At 44.5% G+C, this 21879-nt stretch overlaps 1 protein-coding gene across 3 annotated transcripts in view; it reads left to right on the forward strand.

Moving 5' to 3' along the window:
* ABAT (4-aminobutyrate aminotransferase) overlaps nucleotides 1-21879 on the forward strand; it is a 150265-nt gene that overhangs the window by 43169 nt on the left and 85217 nt on the right. For all 3 annotated transcript variants that reach the window (XM_039493036.1, XM_039493038.1, XM_039493037.1), the window contains exon 2: nucleotides 18450-18582. In XM_039493036.1, coding sequence (XP_039348970.1) covers nucleotides 18513-18582 — 70 coding nt within the window. In that variant the 5' untranslated portion in view covers nucleotides 18450-18512. The remainder of the gene's footprint in view (nucleotides 1-18449; nucleotides 18583-21879) is intronic.

A 21879-nucleotide genomic window follows, 5' to 3' on the forward strand; every position in this document is an offset into this window, starting at 1 on the left:
GCTTACAAACGTCCTTGAACCTAAGCCTAGGTTGCCCCAGTGGCCTTGGATCTTTTGCAAGTTCTCATACAAGAGATCCTTTGGAATGCATCCATTGTCCATCCAGTACAAATGACCAAGCCAACAGAAACATATGAGTTGGAGAAAAAATTAGAGTTGGCAATTTTGCTTTCTCGAGTACTTTGGTGTCAGGAACTCGGGTTTCTCACTTGATATTTAGAATACAGCAAAGGCAGCAAGTGTGGAAAGTGATTAGTCTTCTCTGATCCTGTACGTAAGTGGTGTAGGTCTCACTACCATGCAGCAGCATTCTCAGAGTGCATGTCTGATAGACCCATATCTTGGTGTTCAATGTTAGTTTCCTGTTTTCCCACATGCATTTGGTCAGTGGCCAAATAGGGTAGCTGCCCTTCTGGTGCAAGAATTAATTTGTCTCTAGGTGATAAGCTTATCCAAAATTGATCCTGGATAGCAGAACTTATGCACAATTTCTAGTGTGGAACTAGCTATTAAAACATCTGATGCAGTCGACACACCTTGTACCATAATCATTATCTTCTTTAGAGTGATGGTTAGTCAAAATTCAACAAAAGCTAGAGCAAAGCTATTGCCAAGGTGCTGGAACTCCTGTGTAGGTGATGGACACTGTGTCATTGGTGGAAAAAAACTTCAGTTATCAGCAGGAGTTTGACTTTGCTTTTTGCTCTTACATGTGTAAAGTTGAAGAGTTTTCCATCTGATCTGGTATGGTGTCATAAACATACAGCTAAGGGTAGCATAAAATTCCTCCTTACTGGTAAAGGGTTAAGAAGCTGTGATAACCTGGTTGGCACCTGACCAAAAGGACCAAAAAGGGGAGAGGATACTTTCAAATCTGTGGGGGAAGGTCTTGTTCTGTTCTCTCGGAGTCAGCAAAGGAACCAGGGCAGGGCAAATACATCTCCCTCAGCATATCTGGACTAAGCATCTAGTATTGCAGAAATAGTAAGTAATAGCAAAGAAATGCATTAGATTATCTTTTGTTCTAGCTTGTGAATTTTTCCTGTGCTGAGAGGGACGTTTATCCTTGCTTTTGTAACTTAAAAGTTTTACCGAGAGTGGAAATCCTCTGTGTTTTGAATCTGATTTCCCTGTAAAGTTATCTTCCATCCTGATTTTACAGAGATGCTCCTTTTACTTTTTTCTTTCTTTATAATAAAGTCCTGTTTTGTTTTTTTGTTTTGTTTTTTTGTTTGTTTGTTTTAAGAATCTGTTTGGGTTTTAGTGCCCAACAGTGCCCTGGTCTGTACTCACTTTGTTACCTATCTGGTTGGTAGAGTATTCTCAAGCCTCCCCAGGAAAGGGGGTGAAGTGCTTGAGGGGGATATTTTGGGGAAATAGGAACTCCAAGTGGTCCTTTTCCTGAATCTTTGTCTAACTCACTTGGTGGTGGCAGCATACTGTTCAAGGACAAGGTGGAATTTGTGCCTTGGGAAAGTTTTTAACCTAAGATGGTAAAAATAAGCTTGGGTGTCTTTCATGTGGGTCCTCACATCTGTACCCCAGAGTTTAGAGTAGGGAAGGAATCCTGACATATGATGATGTACATCGCTGGTGCTAGGTGAGAAAGCATGATGAAGCAGAGAAAGAAGAATGTACTGAAGAGTGTTGGTGCCAAAATACATTGCTGTTTGACACCACGGCAGATTTCAAAGCTGTCAGGTTGGCCACCATAATACTGAACTTCAGACATCATGCCATTGGGGAAGGATTGAATCAGACTGAGGGAAATGGGGTGTAATCACGTCTCTCTAGCAGTTAGAAAAGACTTTTTCTGCTGACCCGGTCAAAAGCCTTCATAAGATTATGCTGAATATTGTGGGGGAGATTTTTCTAATAGTGTGATCCATTAGGATATGTCTTCACCGCTGAGTTAACTTGTGTGATCAGCTTCCACGTCTGAGCTCCCAGATTGACCTAGTGTGGGTGTGAGCAGCCACACTGCCAAAGCCCTTCCGTGTCACTGTGTCCTCACTGTTGCTGTGTTCACCTGTGTGTCACTACCATGGCAAATCTGCTGCTGCTCACTGTCAAGACTGGGAAAAGTAGAACAGGCCCACTTATTTTCTGAACGGTAAACATCTTGCAGGGTGGTGGTGGGAAGGAGTGTTTGATCAATAAAATGAAAGTAAAATAAGCACAAAGGAAGAACAAAAACTTAGGCTTGTTTGTAACTATGACAACCTGTGTACTTGAGAACTCAAATGCAATTATGGCGTTCCCAATTATATCCTGTTCTACAGGGAACCTTTTGACTATTTGTTCAAATAGTTTTAAAGTAAATATCAGTGTGCAAAATGTATCCCTGGCTAAAATGGCAGTAAGGGCAGCAGCTTGGGCTGGCTGGCTGCCTGAGTACAAACCTGCCTGGAACTCCTGGGCCAGCCTGACCTGCGGCCTGTGCTACCACCAGCTACACCGCTTGAGTAGAACTAGCGTTTGCCCCAGCTGGGAAGTATGCTCCCAGGTGCAATGTGGATGTATCCTGTGGGAATGCATGTTTCCATTCCCTGATAGTCATTGCTCATTCCATTATTAATAATGCTGGTGATAATGCTTCTGGTGAACTGTGCAATCCAAAGTAGAATACTCCACTCACTGGTGGTTCTTTTTTGTGCTGGCTTTCTGACTATTCCCTGGGAAACTTTTGTCTGTCAAATAAGTGTCTCCCCCTCTTTCAAATGCTGAGAGGCCTTGAGGAATTCTGTTCTCTTTGAGATGCTGATGGCTGTGGACTGTCATACCATGAACCCAGCACACACTGAGCAGAATCCTTCCATTGAACATGGCTCAGTTGCTATAGGTTTCAGTGGTAGCTGTGTTAGTCTGTATCAGCAAAAAAAAAAAAAAAAGTTAGGAGTCTTTGTGGCACCTTAGAGACTAAAATTTATTTGGGCATAAGCTTTCATGGGCTAGAACCCATTTCATCAGATGTATGAAGTAAAAGATACAGGAGCAGGTATAAATACATGAAAGGATGGGAGTTGCTTTACCAAGTGTGAGGTCAGTCTAACGAGAAGACAATTAACAGCAGGATACCAAGGGAGGAAAAATAACTTTTGAAGTGGTAAGAGAGTGGCCCATTACAGACAGTTGACAAGAAGGTGTGAGTAACAGTAGGGAGAAATTAGTATTGGGGAAATTAAGTTTAGGTTTTGTAATGACCCAACCACTCCCAGTTTTTATTCAGGCCTAATCTGATGGTATCTAGTTTGCAAATTAATTTCAGTTCTGCAACTTCACGTTGGAATCTGTTTCTGTAGTTTTTTTTGTTGAAGAATTACCACTTTGAGGTCTGTTGTTGAGTGACCAGAGAAATTGAAGTGTTCTCCTACTGGTTTTTGAATGTTATGATTCCTGATGTCAGATTTGTGTCCATTTATTCTTTTGCATAGCGACTGGCCGGTTTGACCAATGTACATGGCAGAGGGGCACTGCTGGCACATGTGATATATGCCAACATTGGTAGATGTGGAGGTGAACGAGACCTGGATGGTGTGGCTGATGTGGTTAGGTCCTATGATGGTGTCTCTTGAATAGATATGTGGACAGTGTTGGCACCGGGGTTTGTAGTAGGGTTTGGTTCCTGGGTTGGTGTTTTTGTTGTGTGGTGTGTAGTTGCTGGTGAGTATTTGCTTCAGGTTGGGGGGCTGTCTATAAGCGAGGACTGGCCTGTCTCCCAAGGTCTGAGAGAGTGAGGGATCGTCCTTCAGGATAGGTTATAGATCCTTGATGATGCGCTGGAGAGGTTTTAGTTGGGGGCTGTAGGTGATGGCTAGTGGCGTTCTGTTACTGTCTTTGTTGGGCCTGTCCTGTAGTAGGTGACTTCTTGGTACCCTTCTGGCTCTGTCAATCGGTTTCTTCACTTCACCAGGTGGGTATTGCAGTTTTAAGGCTGCTTGATAGAGATTCTGTAGGTGTAATCAGGAATAGCATCCCTGATACTATCACGGCAAACCTGGTGGCTTAACTTTGTGGCTTTGTCCTCACCCACAACTATTTCAGATTTGGGGACAATTTATACCTTCCAAGTCAGCGGGACTTCTAGGGGTACCCGCATGGCCCCTCAATATGCCAACATTTTTGTGGCTGACTTAGAACAACGCTTCCTCAGTTCTTGTCCCCTTACACCCCTACTCTTCTTGTGCTACATTGATAATATCTTCATCATCTGGACCCATGGGAAGGAGGCCTGTAGGGGTTCGGCCGGGGCTCGTCCCCCTCTGGGGTGGCTGGGAACCAGGCCGCCTCACTACTTAGGTCCAGTGAATTGGGGGAATTAGCCCGGCTGGGTGGCAAACAGTCACCAGCTCAGGCCCTCAGGCAGGGGCTGAGCGAGCAGTTTAATATTAGCAAGCCCCAGCTCTGGATCAGGACCGGGCAGCAAACAGTCAGTGGCTCAGGCCCTCAGACAGGGGCTGAGCAAACAGTTCAATAACAGGCTCAGGTCCTAGCTCCGAAGGACCAGGGAGAGAGGAGAGACTGCCACCCACACATTGGGTGGCAAGGGGGGGACGCAGGCCCTCCCACTCCACTGCATCCCAGCCCGGGGCCCTAGCAGCAGTAGATGACCCGCAGCTGCGTCAGTGGGGATCCTGACCGCAACACACTGACATTGGCTCTGGGTGTGCTGCAGCCAGACTAGGGTCAGCTGCTCCTGGGCTACTTCCTACCTCCCCGCCCAGAGGTACCTGCATCTGGACGGAGTCTTCCAAGGAGTGAATCACCATGGGCTCCTCTGGGTACCCGGTGGGTGGTAGGCTTGGCAGCTCCTCTGGGTAACTTGCCAGTGGCAGGTTTACCAGCTTCTCTGGGGTCTGGTTGGCATCTGGCCAGTCCTCGAGTTGGCCGCAAGCTGCAGGAGTCTCCCAACCAGGAGCTAGGCCACAGGCGGCTGGCTTCTCTGGCGGCTGGGCCTCTAATGAGCTCTGGGGTTGGGCTTTTGTACTTCCGGTCCTGTGCCCTGACCTCTGGGGGTGGGCACAAGCTCCTCTGGCTCCACCCACTTTGGCGTCCGGAGGGGCTCGTCCCCCTCTGGGGCGGCTGGGATCCAGGCCGCCTCACTACAAGGCCCTTGAGGAATTCCACCTAGATTTCAACGATTTCCACCTTACTATCAACCTCAGCCTGGACCAGTCCACACAAGAGGTCCACTTCCTAGACACTACAGTGCTAATAAGCGATGGTCACATAAACACCACCTTATACCGGAAACCTACTGACCACTATACTTACCTACATGCCTCCAGCTTTCATCCAGACCACATCACACAATCCATTGTCTACAACCAAGCTCTAAGATACAACTGCATTTGCTCCGAACCCTCAGACAGAGACAAACACCTACAGAATCTCTGTCAAACATTCTTAAAACTTCAGTACCCACCTGGTGAAGTGAAGAAACAGATTGACAGAGCTAGAAGGGTACCGAGAGGTCACCTACTACAAGACAGGCCCAACAAAGACAGTAACAGAACGCCACTAGCCGTCACCTACAGTTACCAACTAAAACCTCTCCAGTAGAGTCTATACCCTCCTTGATGCACCAAGCTGACATGGATGCTAGAGGGAAGATGTCTGGCTCCTGTTCAAAGCTACTCTGGTTTGGTAGGATTTTCAGGATTGTGGGTTTTCAGGAAACCTTATCTTGGCCATTGGTTATCACACTCCTGCAGCTCCGTGGGCTTTGAATATTCAGTGTGAAAGCTTTCACCTTTGGTATATTTCATATCAGTTTGTTGTTTTTTTTGTTTTGTTTTTTTTAAGAAAAAGATGGTTTAAAAAAAAAAACCCTAAAAACAACTTCCTCATTTACACACGTTTATATGATTTTTTAAAAAAGCTGCACAAAGGTACATAATTCAATTATCATTTTAATTAGACTTCTCAGAGTCTGACCAATGGAAAAAGACTTCTGACAGAAGGAGCATGTGGAACTTTGAATCATAGAATATCAGGGTTGGAAGGGACCTCAGGAGGTCATCTAGTCTAACCCCCTGCTCAAAACAGGACCAACCCCCAACTAAATCATCCCAGCCAGGGCTTTGTCAAGCCTGACCTTAAAAACCTCTAAGGAAGGAGATTCCACCACCTCCCTAAGTAACCCATTCCAGTGCTTCACCACCCTCCTAGTGAAAAAGTTTTTCCTAATGTCCAACCTAAATCTCCCCCACTGCAACTTGAGACCATTACTCCTTGTTCTGTCATCTGGTACCACTGAGAACAGTCTAGATCCATCCTCTTTGGAACCCCCTTTCAGATAGTTGAAAGCAGCTATCAAATCCCCCCTCATTGTTTTCTTCTGCAGACTAAATAATCCCAGGTCCTCCAGCCTCTCCTCATAAGTCGTGCTCCAGCCCCCTAATCATTTTTGTTGCCCTCCGCTGGACTCTTTGCAATTTTTCCACATGCTTCTTGTAGAGTGGGGCCCAAAACTGGACACAGTACTCTGGATGAGGCCTCACCAATGCTGAATAGAGGGAAATGATCACGTCCTTCGATCCGCTGGCAGTGCTCCTACTTATACAGCCCAAAATGCTGCTAGCCTGCTTTGGAAGATGACTTCTTGCATTTTTTTGTTGTTGTTGTTGTTTTTTTCCCCTCCCAAATTCACAGTCAGGCTCGGTCTCAGTATTTGGAAGTGGGAGCAATATTTTTACCAGTGTGCTATTCATTGCCAGTTTTGGACATGCAGACAGAGAATAACACCATGAATGACCTGAGAAAAAGTCTTGAAGGAAAAGACTTAACGTCATCTATTGTACTTTTATTGCACATACACAGACTGCTGAATTCTTCACTCTCTTCCTGTGGCTGAGTGAATTACAATTAAACAATCCCCAAATAACCTTAGCTAACATACTGCCAGATTTTTTTCCTTTGTTTTTTTTAAGTGGTTAGAGCAGTAAGTAAGTCAGGATTTCCAGGTACCATCCTTAGCTCTGCTAATAACCATGTGTAATCCTCAGGCAAGTTGCTTACTTTCTCTCTGCTTTGATATATTCACCTGTCATCATCTTTGTATGGCAAAAGAAGTGATTTAACAATGTTCAAATAGCCGAGTCCAGATAAATGAGTAGCTTCAGAAGTTGCTTGGTGTAAGTCTGAGATGCCACCAGCAAAAGATCGACTCGGGCACTATTTTTTACAGTGTGGTCCATAGTTTGTGACTGGTGTCCACAGTTACATTGTGTCTCATCTTCCAGAGGTGTAAGAGATGACAGCATCTGCCATGCTATGTTCTGAAAATGTTCAATGTGGATCATTGTTTCTGGCATAGATTGAAGCCAGGAAGTTCTTTTGTGGGTTGGCAATCAGATGTTGTTTGAGACATTAGTATTAGCCTAGAATTCTTTCCAGTGTGCCTCCAGATTGAATTAGGGCAGCGGTTCTCAACCTGTGGGTCGGAACCCCAAAGTGGGTCGTGACCCCATTTTAAAGGATTTGCCAGGGCCAGCATTAGACTTGCTGGGACCTGAAGCTGATGCCCAAGCTCCACCCTCATCCAAGGTGGCAGGGCTCGGGCTCCACGCCTCCCTCACCCCCGGGGTCATGTCCTAACTTTGTTGTCAGAAGGGGGTCCCCATGCAATGAAGTTTGAGAACCCCTGAATTAGGACATTTTTAAGAACTTTAGCCCAATGCCAAAAAGGCTTGCAAGATTTCATGCATGTCTTTATAAAGTTTTGGAGGATTGATAAGTTCAAGTTGGTCATGGTTCACTTGTAACTGTCTCTGGATGCCTGTCACTCCAGATCTTGGGTGCAGCCAGATATACATGCCAGAGTGGGCAACCATTGAACAGATGTTGATTTTTAATGTTCCATCTGTAATTCTTTTTGTGGCATTAAGCTACACATCAAGAGATTTGGAATGTGAGAGCTGCCTGCCCAAACTAGTGTACTAAATTTAGTGATCAAGTATATCCCTTCTACAGTGGCTGTTCAAAGTGTGTGCGCAGTGGCACCCCATGTTGTGCCTATGAGTTTTCAGATGAGGCTAATTGTTGCTTTCACCTTTTCACATGTCTTTTCCAGGTGAGCTTTAAAAAACAAGCTTCTCTCTAGAGTTATACTTCAGACAGGGCTCATTTCGGATCTGTTCATGGTGAAAGGTGACATTAAGTGGTTCCTTGGCAGCTTTGTTGTTTAGGGAAAAGGCTCTTACCAAGCTTTTGGCGGCTTTGAGGCAGAGCTTCCAGTACAGAAAGTATTCCTACATTATCTTGAGGCTGGTGGAGAGGGTGTCACTGATGGCAGTGAGGTCTTTGCCTGTACTGCAAGAGTGATGTTATCAGCATAAATGAACATATCCAAAATTGTGTCAGGTAAGACATTAATATAGGTATTGTATAGTGAAAGGGGGGCAACGCAGATCCTTGAGGTAAACCACCACAGAGGGCATGTGCTTTGCTGATCTGCCCATTCAAAAGGACACCGTAGTTACATTTGCTCAACATTGTGGCCGGGAGTCGCGTAGTGATGACCCATGATGGTATTTGATGACCCATGATGTCTTGGGCTATAGTCCATATCTTCATACTGCATCATAGGCAGTGGATAAATCAGTCAATGCTGTTTTGATTCTTACATTCTGCTGGAAGCTACCCTCAATATAACTAGTAGTGGTGAGAACCTGGTTGCATCAACTTCCTAGTTGCCGAAACTGGCCTGTTCCTTTGGTAGCATGACTTCAAAGATGGGGTAGATGGGCCAATAAAACCCTCTCCATTAACTTACAAGTTAACATGGGAATCTCTATTGCTGACCTAAGAACCAGACAACAGACCATAATGAACACCCTGGATTCCTCCAGGATAGACATCTTAAGGCCATGCCTGATGTACTTGATGAGGCCATATTTTGCATCATTCATGGTGACAATGAGTTCATAGCCATTAATTTTATATTTTACAGCTTGCTTGTAGTCTGCAGCATAAATTTCTTGCAGAGTAACAAAATCAGTGTCATTCTCCTTAAGAACTCTTAAGCATTAAGTTGGTACTCTTGAGCATTAAGTTGATACATACACAGCACTTGTTCTGTGTTCTTTGATGCTGTCCTGGACAAGGGCTCTTAACAGAAATTCACATTGATAATCCTACCGGTAGATTGATTAATCCATGTCTGGTAGCTTTTAATGACATTCGGCATGTTAATCAGTAACATGTAACAAGGTTAATAACATGTGAAGGTTGAATAGAGAGCAACTTGACACCGGTGAAATGGTGTATAACCTACTTCACAAGGGTGGTGATGGTTAATGAGTGCCATGCATTTTGAGGCCCTTGAGTGGCAGGTGCTGTATAAGTAGTCTCTTTGATGTAGTCGGCAGGAAGTCATTAGATTCACCCACTCTTGCTCAGATAAATCCTGGGGAAGAACATGACTATGACTACAGGCTAGATGAACAAGCAATTTATTCTGAGAACTGGATCCAACCCTAACCCCCAGCTGTTTGTGAAATATACAAAAATAGTTCAGCCTCTGGGCTCTTTGTGAGCTGTTTTTCCAATATTATCTGTTCATAATTAAATATGGTAGTGGTGTTACCTAACATCTACAAACAGGAAAGACGTCTGATTTAATTCATTGGGAGACTTTTATGCTTTTGGGGGAAGGTTATGATGGGAAAGAGACGAAGGGGAGAGCCAGCAGGAGATAAAAAGACTGAGGGAGATTTGGGATGCTTTTTAAGCTTTCCCTATTCTCTTTTTCACAAGAGAGTGTATTACATTTAGCTACATATATGGACTTTAGCTTTGAAAACAACTGAATCTTCATGCTCTAAAGAGAGATGTATTGGCTCTTTTGCAGACTTACTGTTCATGTGTTTTGTTTTGTTTTTTGTCAGATTCACACAGAGTAATTCTGGTTTGCATCCAGATGCGCAGTCTGTTTTGCAAAGGGTGCATTGAGATGACACATCTACATCTCTCTCCTTTTGGATTATTGTGTCTGTGGGTTGGGAGAACTGCTCTTGTAAGCGCCACTTCCCTATCTAAGAGATAATGATATTTATTTGCAGTGTGAATGCTTGTGTATACATATTTGTACATCATTTGGGACACTTTGTCTTACCACGAATATTCTTGCGAAGAAGTATTAAAAAGGCTTGTATAGATCATCCTAGCAAATTCGGGGGTTATTCAAAACAGTATTTATGAATCCTCTTTGCAGTATTTGCCCAGCTCCTAATTATGTCCCTTCTTGCTGTGAGTAGTGCCATTCCTGACTGTTGACTCTAGGATCAGGAGCAGTTATCCTAGCTGATTTGAGGCTCATCTATGCTTAAAATGCTACAGCGGCACATTGACATAAAGATGCAGCAGCTAGATTGATAGAAGAATTCTTCCATTGACCTACTGCTGTCTACACTTTGCCCTCCCTTTTTTAAATTAAAGTGTCACCTGACAACAGTGTACTGAACTGTGAAATGAACTACTCATCTCAGCTTTTGGGTAAATATCTATCATATAAATGATCCAAGGTGCTTGGAAAAGGAGCTATTCTTTTGCTTTTGGAGGTTGTATTTCCATTTCTGCCTTTAGGCATGTTGATGGAACAGTATAGGGAAGTTTGCACTGTGGCTGCCTGCTTGGAACCAGATCGATGGATAATGACAGAACTGCAGTCCCTAGGGCTGTCAGTCTTCCACCTTTCACCAGCACTACATTTTCTACATGAAATTAAAAAGCCCTTCTTGCTCTCAAATCTGTGTTGGAAGTAAACGAACAGTGTGTGAGCTTGAGGGTATGAACAGTTAATTCCTCGCATAGTGGCATGACTGCCATGCCTGCCTAGCAAAGTCAAGGTTTTTTAAAAGTGAGGGCAGCTAAAGGAAAAGAGAGCTCATTCTCCCCAAATTGTTGTGGAGATCTTTGGTGTAACTGCACTGCTTGTGCTGCAATTTACTAAACCACTTCATTGTTCCCGGTTAAATGGTTTTTCAGCAGTTGAGAGAGAAATGAATCTGCCCCCATGAATTTAAAGCAGGCTCCTGGGTTTTAAACAGAAAGAATGAGCTAGAAGGCTGCAGTCCGCAGCAACGATATCTGCTGTCCCACATTCTTGAAATACATGTGTTTCACCTCTTACTCTGGCACTTTTGCTGAACAGTGGTTTCAGATACAGATCCTGTGAACTTCATTCTGAAATGTAGATTTGTCTTGCGGGGTATGTTTTAGTAAAATGCAAAGTACTTCCAATACTAAACTGGGTGTATGTATTTAAAACAACAAATAAATCTAAAATAAATAAAAACCTATGCCCTTAAATTTACGTTCCCTGTAGAGTGAATTATACTGAGATTGCTTGCATTGATAGTGCTACACTAGTGGGAAATTAGAAGAAAAATCCTAAATGCAGGCAGGATTCACAAATAGCAACAACTTAATGGACATTTAGGCAAATGTACCAATCAGTGAAAAGATACAGCTTTGTGAGAGGAGCTCTGCATAATGGAAGTAGAGAGGGAGTTGGTTTTCTTTACTATGTGATAAAGGATAGTTAATCTGAAGAACAGGTTACCAAGGGAGATTGTGGTATTCCTGTTAGTCTAGGTTTCTAAGAACAGTTTAGGTGAATACCTGTTAGGAATGGTCTAAATATACTTATTCCTGCCTCAGCATGGGGGGATAGGTTATATGACCTCTTGAGGTGCCTTCCAGATCTACATTTTTATGATTCTATGATTAAGGCTGCGATTCTTTTATGGAGGTCATAGAAGTCACTGATTCCATGACTTCAGGCTCGGGCACTCCACGGCCAGCCGCACCAGCTGTTGCCGGAGTGACCCAGGACCAGCTGCTATGGTGGTCCTGGCCAGCAGTGGCCAGTGCGGCTGGTCACGGGGACCACCCATGCAGCAGTTCTGGGGAGCCCAGGGAGTGTCTGAGCAGTCGTCGCAGGGGCTGCCCCAGGGCCAGCCGCACCGGCCGTTGCTCAGGCGACCCTGGGTAGCTGGCTCCTGGGACTGCCGGAACAGCGGCTGGTGTGGCTGACTCCGGGGAGTAGCAGCCTTGGGGTGCCCGGAGGCCATCCAGAGTGTGGTCCCCAGTGGCAGGGTGACAGTCAACCCCCAGCACTGGAGCAGGCTCCCCCCTGGAGCAGCGGGCCCCAGAAGTAGAGATGTAGTCAGGGGTATATTTGGTAAAAGTCATGGGCAGGCTGTGAATTTTTATTTGTTGCCCCATGACTTGTCCATGACTTTTACCAAAAATACCTGTGATTAAATTTTAGCCTTATCTGTGATGTATTCTGACCTCAGGCTGCAAAATAATAAAACTTTTTAAAACAGCTGTCAAGAAAAATTAAAGCAAGCTACTTAATTCTTAAGCTCTTGTAATAATAATTTTGTGTTGTCTTCAAGGAGCTTTTACATAAAGCCAGTACCATCTCAAAATGTAATTTTAAACATTGCACGAACATTATAACTTAAAGGATGCTCGATAGGAAATAATAAAATAAGATTCTGCCAGCAAAAATATGAGCTAATCTGTTCAGGGAAAACAGTTGGTAACACACAGATTTAGTGGGAAGGAAGATGTGTGAAATGCAATAATGCTGAAAGAGAACTAGGGGTGATAGTGGAAAGAAAGTAGATGTGCGGTGTGATATGGCTGCAAAACTAAAGCCAGTGTGTGTTTGATCTGCATACACAGAAGCATCTCATAATTCAGAAGGAAGGTGGCCTAGACAAGCTACTGCAGAACATGCAGAAGGGGTCAGTCATGGATAGAACTTCATTGCCATGTTTTGTGTGTTATCATTACAGAAAATAATGGCTGATTTACAGTTTTATTAGTTTCCTAGGGAGGTTTCTGAGGCAATGTCTTATCAAGCAAATTTAGTTAAGGGATGTGAAGGAAACCAGGGATTACAGTAGTAAAGAACAAGTAGATAGCTCAGAGCTGTAAGATCCTGGCTTATTAATTAGTGGGGCAGTGGGTGGGGACATGACTTTTTTTGTCCTGAAAACAATTCCCTACCACAGTGACATTAGCTTTTGACCCAGGCATATGCCAGAAAAACAGAATATATCATAACATCAATGTATAAAGTACAAGTCTGATTCTGATACAGCACGTGCTTAACTTTTTATACACTGGTGAGGGGGTCTCATTGAAGTAAGTGGGAATACACAGTGTGTGAAGTTAAGCAGGTGTGTAAGTCTTTGAAGGATCTGAGCCTATATGGAGGAAATGGAGAGGAATTGTGATGGAAAATATTAATAGGCATTAAGGGGGACCAAATTAAATGAATATTCTGCTGGAAACCAAGTAACTCTTCTTTCTACAAGTGGTAACTCCAGCTTCATTAAGCTCAAGATCCAAATTTAATAAATGTATATCATGAGTATGATGGGATGGACTAGGCCCAGAGACCCCCCTGCTGGAGGCGTCAGGGTCCTGTCACGCCCATCTGAGGAATGGAGCAGTGGAGCTAAGTCCTCCAAGCGGCCTAGAGAGACTGCAAGGGATTAGCCAATCAGAGAGGCTGCAGGGAGCAGCCAGTCAGTTTCTTCCTGGAGCCAGAGGAGTGTAGCTTTTTACTGCTGGGGAAATTTTGTGCCACTGTACATGCACAGCATTTATGTCTCCCGCAGATTTCTTTGTTTCCTCGCAGAAAAGTGACTTTCTGATGGGGAAGCAAAGGGAAGCCACAAGAGCGGTCATAAGACCCTCCCCAGCAGTATGTTTTGGGTGCCAAGGGAACCCAGCAGAGAGGTAAATCACTGTGGGGCAGGGGCTGGGACTTGGGAAGACCCGGCTGGTGGTGCCTACCCTGTGCCAGACTCAGCTGCTAGTCCTAGCTGGGCTGGGGAAGATGAGACTTCCTCTTCCCCTGCATGGCATCCGGGGATGTCAGACTCACCCCCAGATTTCTTTTCCAGCTGTAGTAAGCTCTGCAAACTCTCCCACCGCCACCCCCTGTGCTCCCTGCACCCATCACTCCTCAACTGCAGGGGGAAGGATCACTGTACAGGGAGCTGCTCCCCCATCTGCCCAACCCCCATGCATCCAGACCCCCTCATACCAAGACCCTCTCACCAAGCCTTACCCCCACACACACCTAGAACCCCCCCCCCCCAACAAGCCCCACTCCCTCTGCACCTGGATTACCCCAATGAGCCATCCACACCCAGATCCCCACCCTAACCGAGCCCCAGCCAGCTGCACCTGGATCCCCACCCCACTGAGTCCCACTCCCTCAGCATCTGGACCATTCCCACTGAGCTTCCCACACCCAGACCCTCCTGCTGAGCTCTATCCCCCCCCCCCCGACACTCAGACCCTGCTGCTGAGCCTCAACCACTTTTCATCTGGACCCCCCTGCAGAGTACTATTACCATTGCACCCAGAACCCCCCAACAAGCCCCTGTGCATCCAGATTCCCCCTGCACCCAGATCCCTCACTGAGCCGCCCACACAGATTGCCCCCCGCAGAACCCTCTCAACCCACACCTGGATCCCCCCACACTAAGCCCCTCCATACTTGGATACTGCCATGCTGAGCCTGCCTGCCCACACCTGGTGCACCTGGCACGGAGTGGCAGGGCCCTGGGGTATTTCTGGGGCAGGTCCAGTCCTTGCACTGTGTCAGGGTTTGATGCAGCCTCACTGCTGAGTCTGTGTCCCTGGGGGGAGCTGCACCGTGATCTCCCACCTCTGTGCAGCCAGTGGCCTGTGCTCCCCACTGCCATGCTGGAGCCTCCCCATTTGACAAATAACATTTGCAGAATTTTAAAATACTGTGCATGGAATTTTTAATTTTTAGTGCAGAATACCCTCAGGATTAGATCGTGTTCCAGGCTGGCTAAAGGGAACTGCAGCACCATGGACAGTTCAGTGCTGGTGGATCGGGGTGGGAGTGTGGAAGAGCTCCCGGCTGGCTACTGGGCCTGAATACAGGAGGGCCCTGAGCTAAGGGTGAAGCATCGGTGAAGGCTGGGACTGCGGGGAAGTGGCTGAAGGAACTGAAAGTAGTTTTGTTAAAGGGACAGGGTGGTGCGTGGCTGCTATTCTTGAGGTCCCTGGCTGGGACCCGGAGTAGTGAGTGGGCCTGGTGGTGCTCTCCCCTCCATCCCCCCAATAGGCCACTGGGGAAATGGCCTACAATCGGACAGCGGTAGACACCCAGAAGGGGATCTGAACTACTTAGTGGCCCAGCTGGGGCCAGAAGGGCCCAGAAATGGCAAAACCATTGCCTCCAGGGAGGAAGCCTTGTGTGTATGACCTGAAACCGGGGCTGGGACTGTTTAAAGACCGAAGACCCATCCATCCAGAAGAGGCGCTCATGAGAAGTGGGTGTCATATCATTACAGTGAGTCTCTAACTTTTCCAAAGTACACAACAAATGTGTTTTCTCAGCTTGGCAAATTTCAAAATAGGTTTGATTTTAAATTTAACTATGTCTAATCTAAGTGCAACCAAGTGTCAGGCTGATTATCTTATGGAAGACATAGGGGCTCTTTTCAACACAAAAAATGTCTTTCCAAATTAATAAACTCAGATTGGCAGGGACTGTCTGGAACTGTCAAAAAATACTGATGTGTAAAATAAAGCAAATGCCATCTTGGTTAATGGTAACATAGAAATTAAACTTCTGACCTTTTTAGTGTTTGCTAAAGCATACTTTTCATCCATGCAACAATAAACTAGCAGCTTCCTGGGCATCTAGTCATAAGCGTAAGTTCAAATATTTTATTAGATGTATAGAAATGAGATATGGAGTAAAGGCAGAATGCTTCTGTGAAAGGAGGCTGGAAAAGCAGATGCATTTTCATGGCCTATCACATAACAAGATATAGGTCTGTTCCCATGGGGACCTATGGAGGGCACAAGTGACATTGCCTGTGAACTGCATATTTATACCTGAAACTTCATAAAACTATTCCAACAACTTCTGGCAATCAAGAGGAGGCCCATAAGAAGCAGCAGCATAAGAATTGCAATGAGTTGTGTTGGGGGAGGGAAGTTGGTGGGAAGATACTTGCTGCACTGAGTCGACTCTGAGTTCATGTTTTTAAGAATAAGATTTTAATTTAAACCCCCTTGCTAATTGGTCTACAGTCATGAATGGAGATGATAGCTCAGCTAGACACTATTCCCATTACTGTAGATAATTCAGAGTAAAAAAACAGCCATGTTACAGTCCAGGTCCAAGTCTTCACTAGCAAGGCTACTTAGACTGCAGTGTCTTTCCCTTGGATATCTGTGCGCTGCACTGTCACCGTGCCTCAATCGGTCACAGCTGAGAATACCAGATTCAAGACAAGCTGCTGATAAATAGGGCAGACTCACCCAAAACTGGTGGTTATTCTTCCATTGGGTATACCGAGCAAGTAACAAAAGTAAACTTCTGTCTCACCGCACTGGTTAGCAAGAAGTCAGAAATGCAGTCTCCTTAGGCATTCCAGCCCTTGTCTCACCATCCAGACACTGAACTCTGTGATGAGTTGTTGCTGAAAACCATCACATACAGGGTCCTCTAATACCAAGAGATCTGCCACATAGCCAGGTCAGTATATAACTCAGATCTTACCCAATAATCACACTGTTGCCAATCCTTTAGCATCTAATATCTAAAGGTTTATTTATAAGAGAAAAGAAGGAGAGAATTGAAAAGATTAAGGAAGTCATATACATAACAATCATTGCAAAGTTCCTGGACAGGTTTATAGCAGTGATATTACAGATTGCTGGCTTGTAAAGACTCTGGTAACTTCCAAAAAATTGGAAGGTCTTCAGTCAATATGCTCCTTTTAGTGTAAGTCCATAATCCAGAGATCAGAGCAGGAAAGAGGCAAAATGGAGATACTTCTACGGTCCTTTAGTATACCTTCTCCCATGTGGAGGGAATTCTCTCAGTCTTAGTTTGTGGAAAATTATAGGCACAAGATGGAGTCCACGGTCACATGCCCTTGCATGCTTTGATGACTCATAGGAGCAGCCATTACCCATATTCTGGCTAAAGCATCCACAGGAAGGCTCGCTATGCTGGATGAATTTCTTCTATGGCCCATTGTGAGAGTTATGTGTTCTTTAATGAGCCATCAACTTGAATGGTCCATTCACATTGTGCTGGCTATACTGGATGTAAACTATCTTGTGGGTGCTACTCCAGGAGCAAACACATTTGAAATACTGGTACATAGTCAATATTCATAACTTTAGATACAAAGATCATACATGCATACAAAAGGATAATCATACTCAGCAAATCATAGCTTTCCCACTAACACCTCACATGATACTACTTTGTACAAGATTTGTTGCAGTTGTCCAGTAGTGGCAATACTAATGATATAAATGATCATGTTCCAATCATACAGCATCACAAGCACCCATGGCTTTGGTGATGGAATTTGGTCTTTGAACTATCTGTAGAAGATATTGAATGTTTTCAGGGGATTTGTTCCGCCACCCCCATCTTCCCCCTTCCTGATGTCCTTTTCTTCATCTTGGCTTTGTAGCTTCTTTTGCAGAGTCTCTCTGGTTGTGTTTTATTATGTGAAGTCAAAAGGAAAAAAAATCACAACCACGTCCCATAATTTATGATGAATCTAAATGACAAATCTCTTTAAGAGCCACAGACTAGTAACAATTTTTAAAGTCCTCATCAATATAGTTCCACAACAAAGCATGAGAGATAACATGAAATGAAAGGCGATCTTTTGTGCAAAAAGAGCCTTTTAGTGTTAGATGGTGGACCTTAGTTCATAACATAAAGGAGATCTTATATCTTGCTTGACATTTGCAATTCCTGGAAGCACAAGGGTCACAAATTGTAAGTTGCCAACAGGAATCAAAGATACCACAGAGAGGCACTGTGGCTGAGTAGACAGGGCCCTTGACTGGGAATTAGAAGACCTGAGTTCTGGTTCTGTCACTAGTTTGCTTGGTAACCTTGGTAAGTCACTTGCTCTGCCTGTACCTCAGTTTCCCCATGTGAAAGATGGTGATGATACTGACATTTTAAGAGCTTTGAGAGCTACTAATGAAAGTGCTATATAAGAGCTAGGTAACTATATATTTTTTATTTTGTAATAATAATAAGAGGGAGGGAAATCCCCTTCTCTCAGTTAACTCATGGCTTGTTGATCTTGTTTCAGGTTGCTAAAATGAGGTCCTCTGTGGCTGATGTAAATTGTAAGATTTGGTATGGCGTCCACGGGACTTGTAAGCCTTTCTTAGGGATAAAAGGTATAGATGATGGCTTGGAGTCATTTGCCTGGAGAAGATGATGTCATCAGATAGGTTGTGTTCTCAGTCCTTGCGCTCCCGTTAGACTCCAGCACCACCCCACTGTATTTGACATTCTTTCTGACTCTCTCCATTTGGATGAGTGAAATGGTAATCGTGATGACTAGATCAATGGGAACATAGTTTTTTTTTTGTTGTTTTTTCAGAACATCACCTGGAATAAGGTGCTCTCTCCAATTTGAGGTTTTTCTGGTTAAAGAAAGAGTAAAATGGCCTTGATGTTGCTCAGTCGACAGCTGACTTGTTCTCTGCAACAGAACTCCAGGCTATTTGTGTGTGGTAAGTATTCCCTTCATGCTTATGTAAAATATTATCAATGTAATTTACTATTGCCAGGTTCTGCCTAGTAGTTTTCAGTCCTCCAGATTTTGAAGAATTACCACTGCATTCAGCAGCTTTAGCTAATGCTGCAGTCATAGCCCAGAAATGTCAGAAACAGTTGTTCTTAAAGACTGCAAGCAGTGGAAGAAATACTCAGTTAGGAGCTGTTTTGTGCTACAATAGAATTTTTACTAACTGAAACAAATCTCTTTTTCAAACACTGAATTCTGCTTTTATGGGACATCTTTCTGACATCGAACAGTGTGGAAATGAGAAATCAACCATCAAAAGTGGCCTTTATTATTTCTTTTTTTTTTCATGCACTTTATGTATGATCCTGCATTCCTTACTTCAGTGAAGTCAGTGGGAGTTTTGCATTAGCAAGAGCTCCCTTATTGAGAGCACATTACTTTTCTGACAGTGCACCAGATAGCTATGTATTTCATGCAAGAGCTATATAAAGTGTCAAACTATTATCTGATCCTAGGTGTATAATGAAAAAATTCTTGCTTGGATACTGCCTTGTATGTTAGTATACTATATAGAAATATTAAGCCTACAATCTCTCCAAAGCAAATATTAAACTCCTTGGCCCTCATGATCTTTTCTAAAGGTGTAGATTGAGCTGGGTTTTGTATGATAGGTAAAACAGTATTAAAATTTAGATCCGGCATCTGTTTTATCCAGTTTTATATCAAATCTGGACTGAATGGCTACTTCTTCTTTGCTAATAAATGTTAAACCCACCCTGAAAAAACCCAGACAAACAAAGAAGCCTCACCTCCACTCAAACTAAACTTCATGCAGAAGGAATTGACTTCCTTTCAAATGCTGTACTTCAGAGAACAGCTGACCTCTGCTTGACATACTCAGTCTATTCTTGTAACCATGTGAATGCATCAGGTCAATGCTGCAGTCAGGAAAATACAGTTGTATTCATGCCTGTGACGCACTGTTGGTCTGTGTTGTGTAAATCATGGGTCATCCAGTCAATAATGGACAAAGGAAAGTGCTTGGAGCAACCAAGCCCTTATTGGCTATCAGTGCTTTGAGCTCATTTGTCTCTTAGAATTATGCTTCCCAAATCAGGATAATAATTACATTGCAGTGGGGGGTGGGGAGGGGGAGGAGCCTGAGAGGTTCGGAGTAGTAGGTCATCCACCTCCATGGCATTTTCCACCCATCCATGGGTCTGGGGATCCACTTTGGTGAGAGTGTGATGAGGGTTGGGGTGGATGAACACTGCCCTGTCTTCCTTGCCAATCCACCACAAATGGCAGTAAATCTGCAGTAAATGGCTCCACCACTTCTCAGAAGTTTTCCCTCTACATTGGGGAACTTCCTTGAGTGTGGAGAAGCCCCACCAGGGAGTTAGAGAGAAGAGCAGATGATCCTGGAACCAGGTATGGGTTCAGGGCTTCCACATGGGTAGTTCTGTGCTGTGAGTGTATCCCCTGAGATTGAAGAGTATAGTAGGATTGAGGGCAAGCATCTGTAACCCCACCCACTTTTTGTGGTTCTCTGTCCCCTTCTGGTGGTGACTGGGCCACATCAAGATTGATGAGCCTACTACATCCTTGGCTAACAGAGTGGTGTCTTTTAGCTTAGGCAGTGGAAGCAGGCTCATGTTCTTAGAGGCAGAGATCGTAGGTTTAATCCCTGCTGTTTACAAGATACCCAGGAGCGCGATATTACAGCTCTCCACTTTGGAGAACAATATGTGGAAACCACCTTGAGTACGCCACCACTGAAACCCTCTTCCATAGATTTTCCATTATTATTAAGCACTCAGAGTGTGCAATGCTGTACAGAACAGAGAAAGACCTGCCCCTGGGAGCTTTATTGATAATTGGGCCATAAATGTATTTCACTCGTGAGCTTAACTGTGGGAGCAGTGAATAAAAGTTCATAAAATGTCAGAATAACTCGTCACAATAAATGTTGATCGGAAAAGTTGCAAAAGGGGCACAGACTAATTAGTCTAAACAAAAAGACTTGATGATATAACTCAAGGACTATGTTAATCTCATGTCTGGTAAACAAGAGAATTTCCAGTCCCACATTTAACTGACCAAAATTGGTATATTGGAAATTAGGTCTAATTGGTGGAGAAAATAATGAGGGGCTGTGCTCTTGCACCCATCACTCCCTTTTGGGGTCCTTTTTAAAAAAAAAAAAAAAAAAGAGGGAGAGAAAGACTTGGGAATGAAAATTGGTGACCATGGGCACTTGCTTGCTGAAAGAGAGAAGAACAGGAAGGAGTGAGTTTCACCATCATGGCTGTCACCTCCACTGTCTCTCAAGATCCACCACTGGGCCTTCCTGTCCTAATCCTGAGTGTTGTCCTGACCAGAACAGACCAGAAAGAGGGACCCAAATGATATTGCCACCTCCACCGGTGTGTGTGCTCACTATCACATGCTCTTCCCCCCCACCCCAACTTGTGTGTCTTTTTCTTTCCCTACCTTATTTCTTCTTTTTCCTATCCCCTCTCTTTTGCTTTCTGTTTAATAAGAATCTGGCTTAGCCGGCCAAGACTGCATATTTTTCAACACTGCTGTGAGTCTTAGGCCTGGTCTACACTACGCGTTTAAACCGGTTTTAGGAGCATTAAACCGATTTAACGCCACACCCGTCCACACTAAGAGGCCCTTTATATCAGTATAAAGGGCTCTTTAAACCGGTTTCTGTACTCCTCCCTAACGAGAGGAGTAGCGCTAATATCGGTATTACCATATCGGATTAGGGTTAGTGTGGCTGCAGATCGACGGTATTGGCCTCCGGGCGGTATCCCACAGTGCACCACTGACCGCTCTGGACAGCAATCTGAACTCGGATGCAGTGGCCAGGAAGACAGGAAAAGCCCCGCGAACTTTTGAATATTTCCTGTTTGCCCAGCGTGGAGCTCTGATCAGCACGTGTGGCGATGCAGTTAAAAATCAAAATAAAGAAAGAGCTCCCACATGGACCATGCGGACGTGATCGCTGTAAGGGCAGGCAAATCTGTTCTATCAGCGCTCCGTTACAGAAGACGAATTAAAAAACATTTTTAAAAAATCTCCAGACAGACGCCATAGCAGGGACTCAGCGCACTGCTGCGTGACAAGCGTAACGGAAAGCCAAGGAATCAAATGGACGCTCATGGACTGGAGGACTCAAGCTATCCCACAGTTCCTGCAGTCTCTCTGAAAAGCATTTGCATTCTTGGCTGAGCTCCAAATGCTTCTAGGGTCAAACACAGTGTCCGCGGTGGGT

The sequence above is a fragment of the Mauremys reevesii genome, linkage group 10 (genome assembly GCF_016161935.1).
Source record: "Mauremys reevesii isolate NIE-2019 linkage group 10, ASM1616193v1, whole genome shotgun sequence".
In the NCBI taxonomy this organism is placed as follows: Eukaryota; Metazoa; Chordata; order Testudines; family Geoemydidae; genus Mauremys; species Mauremys reevesii.